Source organism: Charadrius vociferus, unplaced genomic scaffold, assembly GCF_000708025.1.
Source record: "Charadrius vociferus isolate BGI_N301 unplaced genomic scaffold, ASM70802v2 scaffold337, whole genome shotgun sequence".
NCBI lineage: Eukaryota > Metazoa > Chordata > Aves > Charadriiformes > Charadriidae > Charadrius > Charadrius vociferus.
Window position 1 is genome coordinate 327,045 of NW_009649049.1, and position 23,058 is coordinate 350,102.

General features: G+C 40.1%; 1 protein-coding gene across 1 annotated transcript in view; it reads right to left on the minus strand.

Moving 5' to 3' along the window:
- Positions 1 to 1,607: 1,607 nt before the first annotated feature.
- Positions 1,608 to 23,058, minus strand: part of PLA2G4F (phospholipase A2, group IVF) — a 25,470-nt gene continuing 4,019 nt past the window's right edge. The window contains exons 2-20 of the mRNA XM_009887979.1: positions 22,687 to 22,759; positions 19,637 to 19,773; positions 18,150 to 18,278; positions 16,686 to 16,726; positions 16,048 to 16,090; positions 14,747 to 14,813; positions 14,278 to 14,447; positions 12,040 to 12,153; positions 11,484 to 11,521; positions 10,402 to 10,537; positions 9,597 to 9,733; positions 8,194 to 8,416; positions 7,504 to 7,618; positions 6,202 to 6,339; positions 5,633 to 5,740; positions 4,529 to 4,723; positions 4,029 to 4,195; positions 3,215 to 3,401; positions 1,608 to 1,837 (exon numbers count right to left, since the gene is read on the minus strand). Of these exons, the coding sequence (XP_009886281.1) occupies positions 1,608 to 1,837; positions 3,215 to 3,401; positions 4,029 to 4,195; positions 4,529 to 4,723; positions 5,633 to 5,740; positions 6,202 to 6,339; positions 7,504 to 7,618; positions 8,194 to 8,416; positions 9,597 to 9,733; positions 10,402 to 10,537; positions 11,484 to 11,521; positions 12,040 to 12,153; positions 14,278 to 14,447; positions 14,747 to 14,813; positions 16,048 to 16,090; positions 16,686 to 16,726; positions 18,150 to 18,278; positions 19,637 to 19,773; positions 22,687 to 22,759 (2,448 nt within the window). The remainder of the gene's footprint in view (positions 1,838 to 3,214; positions 3,402 to 4,028; positions 4,196 to 4,528; positions 4,724 to 5,632; positions 5,741 to 6,201; positions 6,340 to 7,503; positions 7,619 to 8,193; positions 8,417 to 9,596; positions 9,734 to 10,401; positions 10,538 to 11,483; positions 11,522 to 12,039; positions 12,154 to 14,277; positions 14,448 to 14,746; positions 14,814 to 16,047; positions 16,091 to 16,685; positions 16,727 to 18,149; positions 18,279 to 19,636; positions 19,774 to 22,686; positions 22,760 to 23,058) is intronic.

Below are 23,058 nucleotides of genomic sequence, written 5' to 3' on the forward strand. Positions count from 1 at the left end.
ACAAGTGCTAAGGACATAAAGGATAAGTCCTTCCAGGTATCAAGGAAAATTAATTACACTGTATGAAATACATCTAAAAAAGTCAGTTTTGAGACATGCTTCCTCAAAGAGAAGTCTTACAATGAAGAGATTACTTTCTAATGCTGTGTGGCACCAGTCTGAGCTGGGCTTGGTAAATCACTTTCCCACTGTCAGGTATCCTGATGTAATAAAAGAAACTATGGAATATAGTATTACATTGACTTTTTTTTTTGTTTGCCTTTTATTAGAATAAGGAAAAAATATACCAACACAATTGTTCATAAGAAAAACTGTGAAAAGCACATTAGCAAAACTAATATTTATTAGAAGAGAAAAACATTTAAAAAACATACCAAGAATCATACTCATTTACAAGCCTTTACATCATTTCAGAAAAGACAAATTTCCTGTCCCCAGTTTTCACATACAGGATCAGTACATATGGCACAATTTAAAAGCCACAAAAGTAAACAGTGCTTGTTTACCAACCTTTTGTATTAGATATTTTCAAATTGTGTAATTCAGTACTTTTCCCTGAGCACTTTGCAAATTGAGGTGAATTCCATCCCACAGACAGCAGCATCTAACATTGTTTTATTCATTCACATTTTTAAGGTGTTCCTACCTTGAATATCAGCGTTTCTAAAATATATAGACACACAGAAATTCTTGAACAAAGGTCTGGCTCAATTGCAAGCCCAAATTTAAGGAAAAAATATCTAATTCAGACTCTTTAAAGGAGCCTTCCTTCCTCTTACACAGAAAGAGAAAGATGAGACTTGTAGCATTTTTAAAGTTTCATCAGTTTGTGATGATCAACATGTTGGAAGAAGCAGCACAATCCCATGATGTGTCTTTAATTACTAAATATTAAAAAAGGAAACTATTATTTCCTCAAAAAAAAAAGTTACCAAAGTAAGGTACTCTATCATGAACTTTTGGGAGACTAAAGGCCATTATAATCCTTGAGAAGGGTAGGAAGGAAATATCAGAGGTTTTTGAAACCATGAATGGCAAAAATGGAAAACAGATAATGACTGTTCAGTCTTGAAAGTACATGTGCATCAGCCAGTAGCAAGTTGAAAGCAAAAGGACACATTTCCTCTCTCAGTGCATAGTTAAAATCTGTGGAGTTCCTTGCCAGATGATGTAAACTGTAAAAGTTCACAGAGGGAGGTTCAAAAAGCAAGAAAGATAAAGGTATAGAAGAAATCAGTGTTTCCTTGAACACCGCTGCACCTTTGACAAAAAGAGGCACTTCATCCACAAATCAGTGGAGTTTGGAAGATTATCTCCAGATGTTTGAACAGATCTCCCTAGTCACGTGGTATCAGTCACTGTAAGGCGAGACAGTGGGCTAGATAATTCCCTACTCTTCCCCACACGACAAAGCAACATCTGTGTTGAACTGTACATCCCTTGGGTTTTCGTAAAAGCATCTGTCATCTGGAATGACTTTTCAGTGTCACATGTGCTACTCCCTTCCCAAGACGACAGTTTCCAGCTATTAGTTTTCAGTATTCTGTCTTGAACCACACAACTTTTGTACACAGCATCCTGTCTGTATCCTCAGCTTTGGCAGCTGCTCATCTATTGGACATATTGATGACTTTCTTCAACTTTCTCCTTTGCAGAGCCAAGTTTAGGGTTTTGAAGAGAGTGTCCTTGCTGTTCAGAACATTGTAGCGATTCACTTCCACTAACCTGCTGAAATCATATGGCTCAAAGGTGAAATTTAGTGTACGGTAAGGAGAATCTTTTGCCTCAATGACGAAGTCACCAAAGGATTTCTCTTCTTCTGACTCCCGTTTAACTCCTGCAGCAAGAAAACATAAGAACACACACACACACAAACCCCCCAACTGTGATATTCATTTTAGCTGGATTCTGCAAGGAGGTCACAAACCCCAACTGTGATACTCATTTTAGCTGGATTCTGCAAGGAGGTTATCACAGATAATTAACTCTGTTGAACCTTAACTTTTTCCCCAAAGCTCCTCCTCAGGCTCCAAAATGCTCGGAAGCTGAAGGTAAAAATATTATTACCCTTTCTACTTCCACCAGACTCCAAAATACAGGACTAAAATACGTTTTCATTGTGATAAATTGCTTAGTGCATCCATGATTATCATGCTCAAAATAGGAAATACAAAGCTCAATTCTTCCTGGAAGTGCTGTTCTACACTAAAATAAGAGACATTAACACCTTAAGTTCAACTGACCTTAGGAGGTTAGTATATACTCTTTGAAATATGGTAACTCGCGTTTTGAGCACCCTGCCACTTTAAATTTAAATACCACTCTTGACAGATGAACGTTAAAGTAATTTGCTAAACCACTTGCTTGTTGCTATTATAGAAATAGCAGTCTTGAGCCATATTCAGGCCCAACACTGAAATTCATCACTGATGAGGAAACACAGCCAGGGACTGACAATCATTACAGTATTAATACAGATAGCATTAACAGGATGCCTTACACCTCCCTTGCCTGCCTCAGTCCTGCATATTCTTTTCTAGATGATCTTTAAGGTCCATTCCAACTCCAACCATTCTATGATTCTATGTATTCCAAAGGTTTTCATTAGGACACTGTTTCCTCCCAGCATGGAAGAAATAGGACATTGGATTTTGTCTATCTCTTCTTAAAGGTATAGCTCTGTGTTTCATCCCAGTGCTCGTGCTTGATAGACTGAGGTGGGCTTTACAGTCTATATAAATCACATTAAATGAAGCAAGGATCGTTTATCACTTGACCTTATACTATAATTAGCACCGAGTTACACAGTCTGGCATACAGATTGGTCCACAACACTTTGCTGCTTAGTGGTTTATTCATATCCAATAAACAAATGAACTTACTATTTAAACTGATTTGTAGTGTTTTCCTACATATTTAGAGTAATTAGAAGTAACAAAATCAGGTATCAGGGCAGAAAGATTAAGAAAGAAACCTAATTTTGATTCTTCCAGCCCTTAGATTTTTATCTTTTTTTAATTGTCAGCCTTTTCTCAGACGCTCTTTTTAAAAAAAAAATAGTGGAAGCTGATCCCATCTTAAATGAAAGTAACAATTTAATAATCACAGGGTAACACTAAGAGAAATCAAGGGAGAGACACTGAGGCCGATGAATTTCCCCATCAAGGCACCCAAAAGATTCTAAAAATATCTCTTTAAGATACAGCTCCCTTACCTGGAGCTTTGTATTTCTGGAAGGTGTCATTCACCAATGGGAAATGGAGCACAATTGGAGCCTTTGGATTATCATCATCCACAAACATGTAACACTCTTTTGGCTTCTTTTCATCTTCCTCACTCCATTTAATTTTTGGAAAAGGAATTTCCCGCTCCTCACAGTATTTCTGAGTCAGCTCTAAAACCTATTGTCAAAGAACAAAAGGAATTTTGATAGAATACCAGCAACACCTCTAAAATCATCTACCTACAATCCTTGAATGGAGAGAGACTTTCACAAAAAAGTGACAGAAATGCAACTTCCAAATTGGAAAAAACAATTTTTCTGGCTGGTGACACAGAAGAACAATGAAGATTAGAACTAAAAACTGCTACCAAACATCAACAGTTTGCAGCTCAAACTCTTTTTGTGTTTTGTTATTTTAAATATATTCATCTTGACTTTTCTGTGCTTAAAAATAAACACTTTTACATTGAGGAAATAACTTGTTTGCATGAAGAAAATCACCAATGGCCACTTTTCCATTAGAAGTGTACAGCTACGTAACAAGGATCTTATGAACTAAGCAAATACTCTTATTTTAGGAACAATCTATTTAGGCTTCTGAAAAGTTTTGAATCCTATTACCGATGTCACTTTCTATCCCCTCATGACAGTCACAGTAAAAAGTATAGTCAAATAACATTTCAAAGAGGTAAGGATTTATTTTCATGCACTCTTTTATTAGTGTTTGTATTCAACATCTGCTGTCATTGTGAATATGATTCTGTGCTTTTACTTTCATGTAATAATGCTCAGCTATATCTCTCACCTCAAACGGAGCTTCCCAGGAAAAATTGAAGGACAAGATAACATCCACGTCCCTCTCTGGCTGAAGTACCAAAGGAAAGGGAGAGTTGATAGAAAAGCCACCATCCACTAAATACAGGCTCTCTTCCATAGGGGTCAGCTGGTTGGGAAACGCATCCAGGTGAGTGCCTGGAAGACACTCCAAGTAACACAAGTGACTATTATGATTCATTACACACCTCCAAGTAAAAGCAACAAACAAAGCTTATGCTGGGGCTATAAGAAGAAAAAAAAAAAAAAGGCATTCCAACACATACATTGATCTGAGACTGGCTTGTAAAGCCTGATGGCGAGTCTGCCTTAGATGACAGAACATACATAGTGGATCAAATTTTTTGCTATGGTGTAAAAAGGGGTAAATTCCGTCTTCAGCAGAATGAAGTCAAGCTTACTTATGTTCTGCAACTGACTGTTACAGAATATTAATGCATGGTTTCATATCCCAGGTACAGACTCATTTACCTCTCCAAGCCACAAATTTCTTGATGTTAACATAATCTTTATGAAGATACAATCCCTGCATGAAGTTGAAGGTTTCTCCACACGTGACCCGGGACTTGAAGAAATCCTGGAAAATTTGTAACAAGGGGCCCCCAGGTATAACCAAGCGAGTCTTCAGTCGTGTTGGATCTCGGAAATGGGATCTTCGGCAGTCATCTGCAGAAGCCACAGAAGGATGCAGAACACAACAGCAAATGTTTGTCCAGCTTCAACTTTTCATTCAGACTTTTTTCTACAATATTTAATCAGTTGTCATAAGGCTGAGTTTGTCCTCTAATAAAAAAGTATTATAAAGAAATTTAAGTGAGCTACATATTCTACAGTTGGGTAGTTTACCTACCCTATTTAAAGGGAACAGCATTACTCATAGATCCTTGTCCATATTAATTTCAAACCCATACAAAGAAACCCTTGTTACCGAGTGGCAACCAATTCTGTCTCATAAGACAAAAATCATCCACACACAGCAGCATTTAAAGTTACAACAACAAAAGGGGTGTGTGGGTGCGTGTGTGGGTGTGGAACTAGGGCTGCAAAAGCAGAGAAGAAAAATATCTCTCCTCGCACTACTATGAGGCTATAACTACGCATCTGAACTCTCAGCCTTTAGTACACTTCCTTTTCACTGCTAGGGAGGCATCGTACTCCCTACATGGAGAACAATGCATAAACATACAACCCAGCTTATCCAAGTTTATCCAAATCAGTCCAGGAGGGAACTGAAAACCTATTTTCTACTTCCTGCTTAGCAGTCCAGCTTCTATTCTTCTCCTCATGATTAAGACCCCTGTGCTGCAATACTCCCAGACCTAGCTCAAATTTATAGTCAAGGTCAGACAAAAAAAAATTAAAAAGAGGAACAAAAATTGTACTGAAAATTATAACTGCTCTCTTCACTATATGTGTGATGGAAGGGTATAATACACAGTACGAGAAGGATCTGTTCAAATCCATCCTTTACGTTAGCCTTGAAAACTCAAAGGCATATTTTTGAGTCATATTATTTGTATAGTTATTCCAAAACCAGGAATCTTTTGAAAAATCCGACTATTTTGATGTTCTTACCTACAACTTTGATAACATCTTTGAAAGAATCTAGAAAGCCCAGTCCCAGACCAACCACCTTCAGGCAGATATCATCCAAGCTTGCAGCAAAGGCACTGCCCCACATTCCTGCAGGAGAAATATGGAAGACTTTAATACTCAAAAGGCTTTTCACAGTGTAACAAAAAGGCTTATAATTCAGCTGACATTTGTCACAGGAGAATGCTGCTACTTTACCCCTACTATTATAACAGGTGATGTTTGAGTTTAGAACTTTGAGTTAATTGTGTGACAAATTCTAATGTGATAACATAATGCAGAAACTTCTCCAGGAGAAAAGACAGAGAATGGGAAGACCTAAACCAGAAATTTTTGACAGGCAGTCCATAATACAGTCTACTTGCAGACTCAAGAACATCCAACTGTAATACTATGAAACTACACCTAAAACTCTGAAGAAAGAGCTGACATTTCCCTTTTCAAATTCCTTAGAAAGGGACAAAAAGGCATAGGTTTAAGTTAATGACTCCCAAAAGCAACTCTGGCCTCCCTTCTATCTCCCCCTTTTATTCACTACTGTAAGATCATACCTTGTAGAAAACAAATCCTAGGCTCTGGACGTTTCTGGATGAGCCGTCCCATGAAGAACTCACTGTCAAAGTCCTCTGTTCGGATGAAAGCTCCATATTTCCGAAACCCAACTTCATAGGGAGTGAACTCGCACCATTCTACGAAGAAGTCAACAGAATATTTACTTATCTCAGAGTAAATATAGGTGAAAATACTCATTTGAGTTCTGCTTGCGCAAGGGAGACAGAAGGGAGTCTCCCTCCATTTCTTGCACCATCAGTATGGATTTCCCTGTCACTCTTCTCAGTGACTCTATCTTACACATGATTACTAAAAACTCTTGTACAGGTTTTCATTGACTCAATATAACCTCCTTTCAACTCAATACAACCTCCTTTCTTCCTGACTTTTTTCCAAAAAAATCGCATCTTTCTCCATCTTGACTTTGTTACTGCAGAAATAACCAGCCTATTTTACTTTCGCTTTAAACCATTTTGATGGCTCCCTTTTCCATCACAAATGGAAGCTACTTCACTTTTCTCAGCCTTTCTTTGCACTACTTACCATCTCTCAACAACTATTACAGTACTTACTTCCAATCTCAGTTGGCCCACTGTCTCAGACTTCATTGTCTGCTTATCAACGTGTCCCCTCATGCTTCAAAGCTTCCCACAAATATTTACAAATCAAATTCATTGTCATACACACACACTCCTCCAGAAAGAAAAAGTCCCATAGAGGTACACAGATGGACACAAGCATTTGTATTCCTGTCTCTCTGCATCTATCCTCACTTGTTTCATCATATTTGAAGTTTCAAGTGACCTGGAATAGGACTGGCCTTCATTTTTTACTGTAATTGCATAACCAGCAAGAACCCAGGCTGCTAAATACCACAGTTGGGATGATGCATGCTACAAGGTTACCAATCCATTGTTTTACACGAATCCTACACAAACTGATTATCTGAGACTATAAAAGAAAGTCACCTAATTACAAAGGACTTCAATTCTCCGATTCAGACACACTCGTGTATTCTAAGGAAATTGCCTCTCACCTCCTGAAAATTTTCAGGCACTTTCTAGCAAAACCTGGGGAGTGGCCAGCAGAGTTGAATCTCATTTCTCTGTTATAGCCATGATGAAGACATTTGCGATCAAGATGATAACACTCCGCCAATCAGTATCCTACTGCCTCTTGCACTACCAACTGCTGCTTGAGCCAAGTTTCCTGTTGTCAGCCACTCACTACCCAAGGAACTGGACAGGTGGAAGGAATGTATGGATTTTAAGCAAATAAAAATAAGTTTGCCACGTTCATACCTGCAAAGTCTCCACTGCTAATATTGGGTCTCACATTGACAGCTGCATAGATAGGATAGGGGTTCTGGGCCCATTTCACTGCTTCTTGGTGATCAGACAGCTTTGATGGATCTTCCTGGTTACAAGCAAGGATGGAGAAGCACACTTTAGTAAGTTAAGTTCTGTACCCATACTTTGATAATTTGAAGCTGTTGCTTACGACTAATTCAAAATCCCTTTTCCTCCCTCTCTCCATGCATACGCACATGGTTAGATTTTGCCAGAATATTTCTGCAGTTGCATATTTAGAATGTCTGGTGTTATTAGTAAACTAGTTACCCCTCTGATTTCTGATGTCAACTACCATAACAAATACTGCACAGTAATGCCATTTTGCAAAACCAACATCATTCTCTCAGGCTTAACCCGTCCAATGAAAAAACTATTTAATAACAGTCATTCCAAATAAACACTCCACTTCTCTATAGCACTGATTTACAGTACTTCAAAATTCTTTAGTAAAGAAGGGTGCCATGAAACACACGGCAGAAAGACATGACGACTTCCTGTGTTTATTCCACACCACCATCTCTGTTCCAGAACAGCTCACAAAGTTAGAGTGATTGTTTTCTTGACAGACAACATGTGGGTGGGCAGAGCTCCCACCTGGAAGACAAACAGCAGTGCACATCCAAACATGAACTCTTTTACCTTCTGTTGTAGGAAATATTCCACAATAAGGCCCCACAAATCAGTGAAGGAAACATTCCGTCCACTAATCTCCATTGCATTCAGCTCCTGGAAATAGTACTTCAGTCGTTCTGGGGAAAATGCCCCTGCTTTGCTGCTGGTCACAGTACCCTGAGCTCTTCTGATTGCGTCTTGAAGGTCTTTCTGTGACCAGTCAGGGTCTTGATACAATGTAGATAAACACCTGAAAACACTTATATTAATGCCATCAGTAATAATGACCCGTGTGTAAACTATAATTTTAGCTAGTTAGAATTAGTGCTGCAGTTCTAAACTAAAAGCTTGAGAAGTCTCGCAAGAAGATAAAAGATCGTGAAGAGAAAAGAGGCCACAATAACGGATCTCTGAACTCTAAAACATGCTGAAACCCCTGACACCTACAGGACAGCTTCATCCTGATTGCTAACCTACCTTTCAAGGACGTTCCAAGCATCATATGCTAGCACACAAAAACCAGTCCATAAATATGAGTGAACTCCAGGCTGTAATAACCGAGAGACTGCCAGACAGAAACAGTGCTGCTGCATACAGCAATAGAGACCATAGGTCTGATTAAACAAGAAATTAGTTTGGACTATTGGCTATCCACATGAACAGATGTCTACACTTGTTTGACAGTCTGTCCCCGAATCAAAAGGGGCAGGCCAGATCACAAGGCTAGTGGAAGAATACTAGGTACATATGAGTTAGTTTAACACACAAAGCTCTTGAAGGGAGGATTATACTGTCAGGTTGCACAACTCCTCAGTGAGATCATTTCACAAAAACAATGTATACTTATGAGGGATGATTTCACCACAAACTCTAAGAACTGAGCTACTGAAACATTCTAGCCATGTCTAACATTTCAGCACATTGCTCCAGTCCACCAAAAGGCAAGCTGGTGCTATTCCTCTATGCAGACGCATACACCATTTTAGAAGGTAGTGACATAGTGGTCATACATAGTGGTTGTGGACATGTTTTCAGTGACTTGCACCACCTCAATTATCTTCTTTGGCAAGAGCAAGGAAACAGGGAAAGTTTTTGAAGTCAGGGCTTGGAGGGAACACACAGCAGTTTTATTCATGTAATAAGTTCTAATACTCAACTACCAGGCTTGCCAAAGTGGCAGATTCATAAATTTAGCCAGTAGCTGTATGGGTTAGAAGTGAGTATTAAGCCAGTAGCTGTATGGGTTAGAAGTGATAATGAATCTCTCAGACTCTTTAGGATCCTCATCAGAACTCACAGGTGAGAACTGATAAAACACTTGACTTCATCACCTGTCTACAGATGGCACAAATGAAGTTTTGGCCTTATTTTGCATCAACACTACCATATTCACCTATAAGTTTCCAGAATCAACACTTCATGTAACTTACCAAGTAGAGCCAGAAATCCCACAGAGGTATATTGCAGCATCCAAAAGGTCCAGCTGCTGAAGCCCAGCAAGACTGCCATAGAATGATGTCAGTGCTCTCATCCCACCTCCAGACCCCAGCACCGCTACGACTGGAACCTGCAGACAGCAAACTCAGGAGTCACAATCATAGACTTTTGAATTGCCAATAAATTAATCTCATTTAAGTCTCATTCTTATAAAAATAAGACATAAAATCTCCATTTCCATGTATATTTCAAGTAATTTCAGATTTGATTTCAACCAGAACTCCTTTCTCTACTTTGTAATTGAAATATGTTGTTTACTCTAAAATGCAGCAGTGTCATTTTAGGGACAGTCACTTGCTGAAATTGTTATGTATATTATCACACATTTACTTGCATGCCATACGACATATACACAAGAACAAAAAAAGGCAACCATTCTTATAACAGCACCCAAAGATCACAAAGCAAGGTATCAGGCTATCTAGATAGAACAGAGTTCTCAAATCATCAAATAGGAAGCTGTTCCTGTTGTCTGAGCTTCAATTCAACCATTCTGAAACAGACTTTCCTATCCCAATTCAGAGCTCAAAGCCCAAGATACAAGTGTTGAACTAAAGAAAGTACATACATTCTGAAATTACATTTTTTTTGTGTTCCAAAACACGGACACCCCCCCTCTTCAAAATTTCAACGCGAACCATGTTTTCTGTTGGTTACAGGCAAAGAATCATACAATACCTAATTATCAACCAAGCACAAAGGATTTTAGGAATCTCACTACAGCACTTTGCTCAATACCTCATCCTTTGGAGGGGATTCTTTTAAGTGAAGAGTCTTCCTCAGTGCTTCAGAAACTATTTTCTTCCTTTTGTCCAAAAATTCTCTCTCCTCTTTACAGAGGTCAAAACCCAGACGTACATCAAGATCCCAAGTGCTGAAATAGAAATTAAGACAGAAACCCCAAATTTTTGAGGATTTTTCATTACCAGGGAAAAGCAATTTCTGTGAACACACAATTTAAGTGCTGATCTGAATCACTAGATCACACTCTTAAATGAAGTTTTAGTATATGTCTATACACCAGCTATTGTGTAACAACAGCTTTTGAGGTTAAAAATGAAACTTCACCCAATTGTATTTCTCCCTTAATGTCTAAATACAAGGCTTCTGTCAAGCAGTGTTCTGATTAAGCTTCAGGAATTTCACAAAGGAAGAAAAGATTCTCAGTAGGTGAAGATGACTGTATGAGGAGCAACTGAAATCACTGTATTGACATGGATGGAGAAATGAGGGGAAGAGCAGTTTTAAAACGGAAGTTTCTGAACTTAAAAGGCAGAAGGGGACAACTGAATACCAATAAACTTGCTATGAGTTCATAAAAGGGAAGCAGGATTTTCAGTTAATGACTATATACCAAATGATCCTATCAAGTTACTAGCCAACTGCTTGGTTTTGCATGTTATTCTTTCCTTATCACTTCTTTCTTTCACCCTTTCTCTGTTTTATAGTTCAAGCTCTTCACACACCGAGATGCCCTTTTGGACTTGTCAGTACAGCACTGCACATATTCTGGGAATTATCTATACCTAACAAAGGTACTTAATATTTACACCAACAGCTATTTTACATTCAAGTGTTAGGAACACAAAATTTGTTCAGATTTCAGCAGAATTGACACCAATCCAACAGATAGTATCTGCAAAGTGAAGAGTCACAGCCTTCAGAGGAAAAATAATCAAAGATATTTTTCTTTAATCTATCCCAAGAGGTCAGTGGAGACACTAGACCTTCCCAGAAGAGTGGGTAGAGTCACACCATTCCTTCACTATGAGAATAAAGGCCTTTCCTCATTTTTAGAGGTCTTTGAGGTTCCCACTCACCTCTCTTCAGTTTTCAAACTCATATCCAAACTTTGTCCCTGTGAAACAAGAGAATACATCTTGAAATTGATAGCAACTACATAAGTGGAACTACTAACTAGAGGTTATGACATCAATGGGGTCACTAGATACTAACCAGAACAGCACTCTCACCCACAAAACTACATCTCTGGAACATCTTTTCCTTGCACCTACTTCAGACATTTTCAATAACCTCCACAGAAAGTAAAAGCATGCACTAGGAGAGCAGTGTGGGGGGAAAAAAAAAAAAAAAAATTTCTTCTGCAAGCTTCTTGCTTTTCTCCTCCGATATTTTTCTTTCAGGCTCTAACAAACTTTTTGCTTTGGAAAGTGATGAACTTTCTACTTATTTTGCAAGACCCAACCATGAAAACACTTTGGAATTGCAGTGAGCAGTGTCAGTATTTCATTCTAGATATCCAACAAAACAGCACTCCTAAGAATCATGTATAGCTTAACTTTCCAAATGCCTGTAGGCAACGGGGGGGAAAGTTATCCCAAGCATGTCAAAACAAGTGCGAAATGTTGACATTACCTCTCCCAGAGAAACAATTCTATCAACTTTTTGTCCAATAGGAAGCGAATTAATTGGTAGAGTCCCCAATCCCAGAAGTGTAGTATGCTTTTCAATGTCAGGGTTCATACCGTCCTAATAAGAGAACCAAAATGTTATTTGAGCTTTCCAGAAAAAAGCTGAAGGCATGACTTTCATATGTCAAAACAGCAAACAGTCCTTAAGATCATTATAACTAAATGTTTCCCAGTCCGAGGCTTTTCAAGGTCATCCTGCTCTCTGACAGAGATCTTTGCTGGGACTATTCCTGTCACTCAAATAGCTGCTTTTTTTTTGAATATAGCTGTCTGCCACAAGCAAAAAAAAAAAAAAAAAAACAACCCACCTTCATCTCCAAATATAAAATTTCCCCCAAAAACAGTTATGTTCTAACATGTGTCAGAAAGCTCACAAGCAAACTTGCATTCTGCCTTCAAATCAGGATTTGGAAAAGTTACCAAAAAGGCAACAGAGTTACACATGCAGAAAAAATACCACAAAATAGAAAATAAGATAATAGCCTTAGGGACAAATGGCAGCATGTAATTAAAAAACATAATCATCTTTACAAGCGGACCAAATTAAAGTTTGCCAGAAGATCTTTGAGTTTTCTCCCATGCTGTATTAGCAAGTAGCAAGCTCTCTTATTACAGGGCTGTGTGCAGATTCCTAAATTTAAGAGGCATATTAAAAAATCCCTTATATCACAGGGCCACACTCAAACCTACGCAGCCTACCAGGTGGGCTGGAGCCTTTACACCCACCACAGGCCTGAACCCTTGGGAGGAGACAGCACCTTGAAGAAACAACACATTGTCACCCTCCTCACAAGAACTGAAGACAGATAAGGAACTACCCATAGATTTCACAGGTGCCTTCTGACCAGAAACAGGTGTCTCAAGCCAAATGTCCCTCTAAGCCCACTGTCCTCCTCCTAACAGAGGCAGACAACATTTAGTATTTAGGCACGGGGCAAGCAATATTACTACATTCCCAGCACTCCCCTACCCATGATAAGAGAGGAAAGGTTGGACTGGACAGCTTTGTGCTCTATGCCAGATCTTGAAGGAGTATGTTCTGCTACCTACTGGGGGTGATTTGGTTGAGGTTTACCAGCTGGGCCAATCTCCATGGTTTTTGCTTGCCTGGCTCTGAGGTTTTCACTACTTAAGTCCAGGTCTCTCTGTTCAGCTCACATTTGCTACCCAACCAACCCCATTGCAAAGCTATTCTTCCATTTTCCTTTTTGTGTCCTCTTCTCTCAAGTAGTCAAGATCACCATCTGCATTCACGCTGCCCAACTGTTTGTGGGGATGAATAACATCACAGAATAAATAGTTTTCTCGCTGTCATTTTTGGTGTCTAGCCACACTGGGAGCAGTCATCACAATGAATATTCAGTCCCTCTTATGGGCTACACACACTGCATGTGTACCTGTAGAAACTGTGAAGTAATGAAGCTAAATAAACCTTTGCAAATGGCACATGCTCTACATGTTTCTAATAGAAAAGACTTGCTATAGAGTATCTGAACAGCAAAAAGTAAAGATGTCTTCATGTAGCAAACGTGCAGATTCAGATTTTTTTAATCCCCAAGTTTGAACAGATTTTAAAGTCTTGGGCAGGTCATAATTTTAAGACAAGGGGGTTGGAACTCAAAGATCTTCAAGGTCCCTTCCAACCTAAACCATTCTATGATTCTATTTACCGAATGTCAAAGATCAGTGAAAAATCCCATGTTTTTATTCAATTTTTAAAATAAAAAAATAATAGTGTGTAAAAAGCAATGACAGAGAAAAACTTATCTCTCTGCCCATAAATTCCTAATATGTAACCAGAAACACGATACATCCATTCAAGACAGGCTTCTAGCCTGGAAAACTTTTATTTGAACAGTTACAACATTACAGAGTTAAGTTTGATTGAAAAGGTATATCTGGAAGTGATGAGTAACCTTCACAATAGATGGTTCCTAGCACCACATAGAGTACTCCACAAGAAAATTGCTTCCAATGCAAGCTTTTGACATCCACACATACCTGAATAACATACCCAAAACTGACATCCCTGAACACCTGAAGTCCCTGGCCTTCTTATGATCAAGTTAAGGGCATTCAATTTAAGTTTAAGGACATTTCCTTGGACCAAGGGCACTGGTTTCAGCGTGGATTTATTCAAAAGTGGGTGGTAAACTTTGTAGCAGTCAGTGTGGATGCTTACCTGTAGGACAGATACGGTTTGCTCCAGCTCCACTTGCAGTTCTGGACGCATTTCTTTATCCACATGAAAGACAAATGAGGTTCCATAATCCTCCTCATTGTCTGGTCTCCACGGAATACACAATTGCTTCTGATATGCCCCTGGAACAGACAGCTTGACCTCACAGCTCCCTGTGCATTAGAATAAGTAGTTTAGACCACAGGAGCAGTTTAAATAAATGTTGGAAATCTTCTACTTGTCAAGTGTAACTAGAACTATGAAAACACAAGCAAAAACTCGTATGGCACCCAGTGGAAGTGACTCAATATTATTTAGTATTAAAAAAAAAAAAAATATTAACTTCAAAAGTCAATTTTGTAGTCAGTAAATAAAAAAGCATTGTATAGACAGAGAATCAAGTCTCCCCTCTCTTGCAAGGAATAAGCATGCTGAAAAGTAGATCTGACCTAAACTCTGCAGGCAGCCCTACCTTGCTGTTTCTCTTTTGTTTTTTCCTCTTTGTTGACAGTGCCTTGCAGAGACAAGCAAGGATGAACCTATGAAAAGAAGAAACCAGCTCTGGTTATGAGATTTTAGTTCACTACTTTGTTGAAAATTAATCCACCTACTATATTAGATGTACGTTTGCAGCTGCAAGCTGTCAAAAAACCACTAAGGATTATTTTGACCTTTTCAAATAAATATCAAGTTTTGTTTCAGGAGGACGGGATTATTTGCTCGATTCAAAATCAGAACCACCCTTCCTATTCCAGGTTTGGGTTTTGGTTTGTTTTTTTGGCAACCAGCACTTAATAGTTACAAGTTCTCAACACCTGGGATTCTTCTGTTGGTTTACCTTTTTTTAATGTATGTGTGAGTACACATTCAGAACCTGTTCAGATCCAAGCAAGCACTTAAACTTAAATTCTGCCAGGACTTTCTGTCCTGGATTGTCCATGTCCTCATGAAATTTAGTCTCTCATACCATTCAATCATCAGCTTCCCTTCTAGGACAGCAGAAGAGATAAATAATTGGTCATAATTGATCTAAAAGAAACTACTCCACTGCTTGAACACAAGACTGATTTGCTACAGCAAATAGGAACATGAGAGTCTGTCTCCTGTGAAATAGTTTGCAGAACTATGCTGTTAAATGCCACATTTTTTTCCTGAAAAAAATGTTGAAACTCTACATTTCAACAATGATGAACTCTTTCACATCCTTCTAAAAAAAAAACAAACAAAAACATCACTCCAGTCCTTTTCCTTTGTGAGGAGCAAAGAGGTGGTAACACCTGTCTTTTTAATGCATAATGCATGAATTTTCTTAGACTGACTGCCCCAAGAGAACAGACAAATCCCTCAAGATGAAGCCTCCCACTCTCAGACTCAAGAGTTATCACCTACTTACTAATGGCACTGATAAAAGCTTAGAAATAATAGGCGTTAAGATAAGAAGGGGGATTATACCTGGCAAGCATCTAGGCTAGAAAACTCAGTACAATCTTCAAGACTCACTAATCTCCTAAAGACATTTTTTGTTTACATCTTTTAAAACAGCCCCTCTGGAAAAAACCCAAACAACCACCCTTTCTGTGAGTTGGTATCAAATTTTAAAAATTGAGGAAGCTTTTTAAAGCAGCAAATTAAAAGAGAGAGACAGATGCTGGAAAACTAGGAGCTATTTGGATGCAGGAGTTGAATTCTCAACAATTCTTGTCCTCTCACTACTAAAAACCTACCTTCAGGAGTAAATCCCAACATACATGTAATTGACTACCATGTACTCACCACAAGGACTCCATTGGTCAATACCTCTATAGGGGCATCTGAGCTGTGAAATGATGAGATTTAATACAAATGAGTTTTGTTTTTAATTTGCTTCATCCTACTTTACAAACTAACTGCCTGAATAAGAGGTGGGCAAGAAAGGTCCTCATTGTGAGAGATCTATGCAAATTAGAGTGACACCAAGTGTATTTCCCTTCACAGAACAGCATGGGGGAAATTAGTGAAGAAAAAATTCCTCTGCAAGTGTAAGCATGTGCTATAAGGTCTTCCCATCTCAGTTACGCTGATAACCTAGAGAAAAGCTGAGTTTAGACAGATATTCAGTTGTTTATAATGCAAGGTTAACTGTGTATAGCTTTCCACTCCTAGATAACTCATCCACAAAGCGTTTGTCTCCTTTGCAGTGACACCATTCCCGTGAAGTCCAGCAACATTTTATTTCTTTTTTGGTACCCCAAAAATTTGGTGACTGGAGCTTTAAGGATATTTGTGATCAACTGTTAGCAAGCCAACTCAAACACCAGAGAACTGTAAAGCATTGGCCTTTTTATGGGCAAGACTGTCCCTGCACAGAAAAAGCAACCAAGACAACATATCTGCAGAGCACAAGTTCTTCCAGCTCTTCAGGTAAGACTCACCATTTCTCCAAGTAAAACTCTACATCCAGCTCTTCGTCAGCCTTTGAAAATAAAAGTTGGACACAGGTGACCCTTGACTTTGAATAATTATGAGAAGTTTTTCCAAGAGATTAAGCTTTCTTCCTGTTACAAACTACAGTAACTATTTTTATTGCTTTTACAAAAGCTCCAGTTAAATTTTGAAAGGTTTAAATTTACGCCTTTTTTTGTTCTTTAAACATTTCTGTCTTCCCAGGCATATACTATATGACCAGACACATCTGTGTTTGATGAGACAAGCCCACGCAAGTGAGAGTTTGCTCTCGGATGTATTAGTCTGCTAATGAGAAAAAACACACCCTCTTCTGTCTCAAGTACCACTGCAACCCCACCTCCGCAAGCAGTTTCTACATAAGGCTTTGTGCTTCCTCCCATTTGTTATTTCAGCAGATTGCACACTTGTCTTTGTCCTGTACAGGCTTTGATCCAGCCATCTTTTCCCCTACCATACATAGCATACAGTAAATGCTTGATACGAGACCTAGCACAGTTTTTAAAATAACCAAGTAGAAGCCAATTTGGGTAATTCTCTTTACTGAAGTTGAAGTTTTCAGTTCCATAATTACTGATCAAGATGACATAAGCATTCAGCAAAGAGGATAGTTAGTGGGAACAAGGGAGTTACTAACCCTCTTTCCATGATTACAAATCGTTTTGTAACACTGACCAACGCCTCCCTGTTAACTTCATACCAGTCAGTCTGCTTCTGACCACAGCAACAGCACTGAAGCCCGATTTCTCAAGAAAACTCATCATTAGCTCACCTTTAATCCAGACCTATTGTAGCAATGTGTCTGAAGCAGTTACAAAAAAGATCAGACTGGTGATACGGCTTTGGCTATGTAAAACAAGCAAGTCCACAAACAGGTGCCCAGGGACTGAGAGCAGCTGGTATGCACCTATGTCACCCATATGAAGCAGAGGTTAAATGTAACTGAACATAACTCAGGCAAAACAAGCTTTTCTTAGGCTTTTGGCTTATTAAATATAGAAGTAACCTTTGCAGCAATAAACTTCTTCACTGCAAACTGATGATGGTCAATTAAATAACACAGTCTGCAGTCCCTAGAATGATTGTTGACTGCAAATGCCTTTCATTTGAAGCCCAGTTTATGCCCCTTTAGTCTCCTGAAAAATCAATTCCCTTTAAAGGTGTTTTAACATCTTCTGAAAGACAGCAGTCATCCCGCATTTCATTTAGCTGGGCATCCCAAAGACTGTGGAACACACACAAAAGTAAATCACTAGTGATTTTAGAAACATCTCAGATGACAGTAAAACCATATATGCTGTCATCACCTGCCCATGCATTTTCCTCTTCTGACTTCTACAACACAGATAAATCAGCCAGCATGTACTGCCAGATTTCTGTAATGATGAACTGCAGCTATTCCCAGTTGACCTGGGAAGAAGCCAGGGACTAACCTCAGGGTTCAACCTGAAAGTGCGCAGCAGGGGCTGACCCGGTTTCATGCCTCCTACATCGAAGACAATAGATGTGAGCTCATCGCTGACGAGGACATCCTTATCATAGAGTGTCAACTCCAGAATGTTCTGAAACCAAGCAGAAACAAGCAACCACAGATGAAGAGACAGAAACACTTCCACAAACCTGAGTAGCTGTATACAATGCACTTTATGCATTAATCAGTACCCTTCCCCTTCTCCTGAAGAGAATTCACTATTTCCAGCAGGACTTATGGTATAGTTAGGCAAAAAGCTCCTAGTTGACACCAGTTAGCTAAAAGATTTTCTAAGCTTCCCGACTAGGGAGAGGCACCAGCTGAATGCATGTGTTAGTACGCTCTACCAGCTTCAGGCACAGATTTGCCTGAGGAAGCCATAGCAATTTCAACTCTTTCAGCATGATTCAGTCCAGGATGTTATAGGAACTAATCACTTCCAGGTCAGTAGTGTCTCGGAGCAGGTAAGTCCAGCAGAAACTAATTGAAATAGACACAGCGAGTACATATGGCACCCAAAAAAATGGTCTTGCAGCAACTAGTTTTCAAGGAGACAAGGCTGAACATAAGAACTGTGCTGGCATAGCCTGGCAGCAGTAACCAGACTGAGGCCTCATGAGTCTGCAGGGGAAGAAAAAGCTCACGCGCTCTAAAGCTTAGTTTACAATTTTCTTACCATTTAAGTCAATTACCATTCCACCTTTGTCACCAACCATTATGGAAAGATACCCCAGTGAGGGGGATAGTTTCTTGTTAATAAGCACCCTATTCCAAAGCCTAGGATGTTATTCAAAGCGATAGTGCCATACTAGAACTAATCTTTTAAAGTGCAGTTTCCTTCCTTCTACCATTAGGGTCTTCTCTGAGAACAAATGCTGACAATCTGAAGACTCTGTTCAATACTCTGTTAGGTCCTGCTCAGACCGCAGACAGATGTACTGTCTCTATCTAAGAGTTTGAGTTTTGCTTTTCTCAAACATAGGAAGTGATGGCAAAACTTGCCTGAATGAACTAAGTGGTAAAGTGACTTGAAATTTAGTTCCCATTATCCCCACCCAGCCGCTTGGCTGTGTAAGGCAAGTAGAGCTACAAGAAGGTAACAGCTGTTCTGTGAAAGTAGAAGCAATCCTCAAATAGAAACTTGCTTTATCAAGGAACTTTCTTGAACTCTACCAGGTAGTGCCATAACTTCCCTTTCCTGAGTGGCATCACAAGGATGTTTAGGGAAAATTCTAGCTGCAATTTATGTGAGAGTGCAGTTACAAACTGATGTGGTTATCACTGGACATGCATAGTACAGCTTTTTGTACCAGTGAAAGAGACTGACACCTTACAAGCAACACTGATTTTGAGGGTAATAAAGATCCCTTGGTTTTGAACAAAGAATCAGAAGTAAGCCAGTACACAAATGCAGGTAGCCCAACCGGCTCCACAAAGTGGACTCCTTACCTTGACAGCACTATGGATTCGATACCGGAAAGTTTCATTCCATTCTGGGTTATCAGAGTTGTCAACAACCTGAGTTCGGGAGATGACGGGAGACGCAGTGGGCAGCTTTAGTTCCACATAGCAGTCTGCCTTGGATACTAGAGCAGAGAGTGTAGAGACAAACATCAGAACAATTTTAATCAAACATACTCTTTTCCATGAGCTTCTAATTTCCTAGAACTCGTTGCATCATAGAAACACATAAAATTTAAGGCTGGTCTTTAATCAAGCCTTTAATGAAGTACATGTCTTTAAACAGCAGCAAATTAAACACTAGGTACTTATATTTCTTTTCTCTGGCTCATCCAAACCATAAAGCCCTTCATAAAAGAGACTACTATTCAAAATGAGGAAGATCAACTTTTCAAAAAAGATTACTGCTGGTATCAGGCTCGTCGCCTCTTGCCCTGTCACTGGGCACCACTGAAAGAGTCTGGCTCCATCTTCTCAACACCCTCCTTTCAGATACTTGCACACATCAGTAAGATCCCCCTGAGCCTTCTGTTCTGCAGGCTCAGCAGTCCCAGATCTCTCAGCCTTTCCTCATATGAGATGCTCCAGTCAGTTTACAGTCTGAGTGGCCGTTCACTAGACTCTCTTCAGTAGCCCCAATCTTTCTTGTAGTGGAGAACTCAGAACTAGACACAGTACTCCAGATGCAGCCTCACCAGTGCCGAGTAGAGGGGAAGGATCACTTTGCTTGTCCTGTTGGCAATAATGCTCCTCCTAATGCAGCCCTGGACACAGTTAGCCTTCCTTGCAAGACCACGTTGCCGGCTTATGGTCAGGTTGCTGTCCACCAAGACCCCCAGGTCCTTTTCTGTCTGGAGACATTTAAAACCCGCCTGGACGCTGTCCTGTGCAATCTGTTGTAGGTGCACCAGTACAGGTTGGGGGCTGACCTCCTGGAGAGCAGCTCTGTGGAGAGGGACCTGGGAGTCCTGGTGGACAACAGGATGACCATGAGCCAGCAATGTGCCCTGGCGGCCAAGAAGGCGAATGGCATCCTGGGGTGCATCAAGAAGAGTGTGGCCAGCAGGTCGAGGGAGGTCATCCTCCCCCTCTACTCTGCCCTGGTGAGACCGCATCTGGAGTACTGTGTCCAGTTCTGGGCTCCCCAGTTCAAGAAAGACAGGGAACTGCTGGAGAGGGTCCAGCAAAGGGCAACAAAGATGATTAGGGGACTGGAGCACCTTTCTTATGAGGAAAGGCTGAGGGACTTGGGTCTCTTTAGTCTAGAGAAAAGAAGATTGAGGGGGGATCTTATTAATACATACAAATACTTAATGGGAGGATGCCAGGGGGATGGGAGCAGTCTTTTTTCAGTGGCGCCCAGTGATAGGACGAGGGGTAATGGGCATAAACTTGAACATAGGAAGTTCCATCTTAACATGAGAAGGAACTTCTTTACTTTGAGGGTAGTGGAGCACTGGCACAGGCTGCCCAGAGAGGTGGTGGAGTCTCCCACTCTGGAGACATTCAAAACCCGCCTGGAAGCTGTCCTGTGCAACGTGCTGTAGGTGACCCTGCTCTGGCAGGGGGGTTGGACTAGACGATCTCCAAAGGTCCCTTCCAACCCTAACCATTCTGTGATTCTGTGAAAGCTGTTTTCCAGCCGATCGGCCCACAGCATACACTGATGGACAGGGTTGCTCCTCCCCAGATGCAGGACTTCACTTCTTTTCGTTGAATTGCATGAAGCTCCTGGCACCTCACTTTTCCAGCCTGCCGAGGTCCCTCTGGATAGCAGCATGACCCTTTGGTGTACCAGTCACTCCTCCCAATTTTGTAACATCAGAAAACTTGCTAAGAGCATACTTTGCTCCATCATCCAGGTCATTAATGAAGACATTGAACAACATGGGAATCCAGAATTGACCCCTAGGTTACACCACTAGTTACTGGCTTCCAACTAGACTTAGTACCACTGATCACCACCCTCTCAGCTCTACCATTCACACAGTTTTCAGTCCAATTCCCTGTCTGCTCATCCGGCCCATACTTCATCAGCCTCTCTATGAGAATCTTATAGGAGATCATGTCAAAAGCCTTACTAAAGTCCAAATAGACAATATCCATCACTCCTATGCCCTCATCTAGTCTGGCCAGGAGCTGAGCTTTCTGTTTCCATGCCCTGATAATGACCAAATCTCTCAGTGTCCTTCCTTCTTCCAGTTAAGGCCCCTTTAGTAACACAAGAATAGGAAACATTCTTCACTCCAGTTGAACAGAAAGGCTTCTGTTCAAAAAGAACCTCTCTTCACAGTGTGATTCTAACCCTCAGCCTTTCAGGAGTGTTTTCTATTCTCTGGACAGTCATTTAGCATTCCAGTTGTTTAATGTTGGAAGTCAGATACAAACTTAAGGCAGGCAGACTACATTACTATATTAAGTCTGAAGGAATTATCTCTCAAATGAGTTTTAAAGATTCAAGTGCCTCAAACAGCCCTGAGGGCTTTACTCAACACAGATGTGTAAGAGGAAGGGAATTTATATCATGCTATCAAAAACAGGAACAGGTAAAAAGCAGTTTGTCTTGGAATCAGTCAACCACCTACCTCCTTAAAAAGCTTAAATGACATAAACAAAATAGCAGGCACATGAAAGAAAGCACTACTACAACTGAGAAAATAAACATTTGAAAGCTAGAATTGAAGATGGCTACTTCAAAAAAATCAGCAGGAGCAAGGGTGAAATTAGGCATGACCGGAGGGCTGAATCCAGGCAAAGGAACAGAGAACGGGCCACTGTAGGACATGTAAAGGAACAGGGAAGCTAAGCATTACCGGGACTTACCTGATCTTGTTCTGCAAAGCAGCAGGGTTAATCTGCAGCTTGACCTCACATCAAGCTTTTAAAATATATATAATGCTTTACAAGAGAAGCCTTTGTTCAGATATAAAGGCATTACACTATGTGTAGGTAAGAAGTTCCCATAACAATGCTACCTGTGTTACAGGTGTGCACTGAATAAACCATCTGTTTTCATTACACCTTGACTAAATACTTACACAGATCTGTACCCTTGATGTTTCTGGCTCGGAGGACTTTTACTGTTAGGTTGTAGTAAGGGTGCTTCTCCCACTGAAAAGAGAGGAACAAGCTCAGCATGCAACTCAACTGCAATGCCTGTTCTATAACCACACTAGTATCAGTCCAGAGAAATTGATCAGACCAGCCAGCCCAAAATAAACTATTAATGAGTCAGTTCGGGAACATACACAGCACTTTCAGTGTCCTGGAGGGAAACAAAAGGAGTCTAGAAGGAAACTCAATTCCCTTTCAGCACAGCAGTGACTGATGTCTCAGGGTAACTAACTCCTCACAGACTTCAGAAAATAAGTCCCTTACTTAGGGTTTCCCCTAATTATGAATCAATTTTG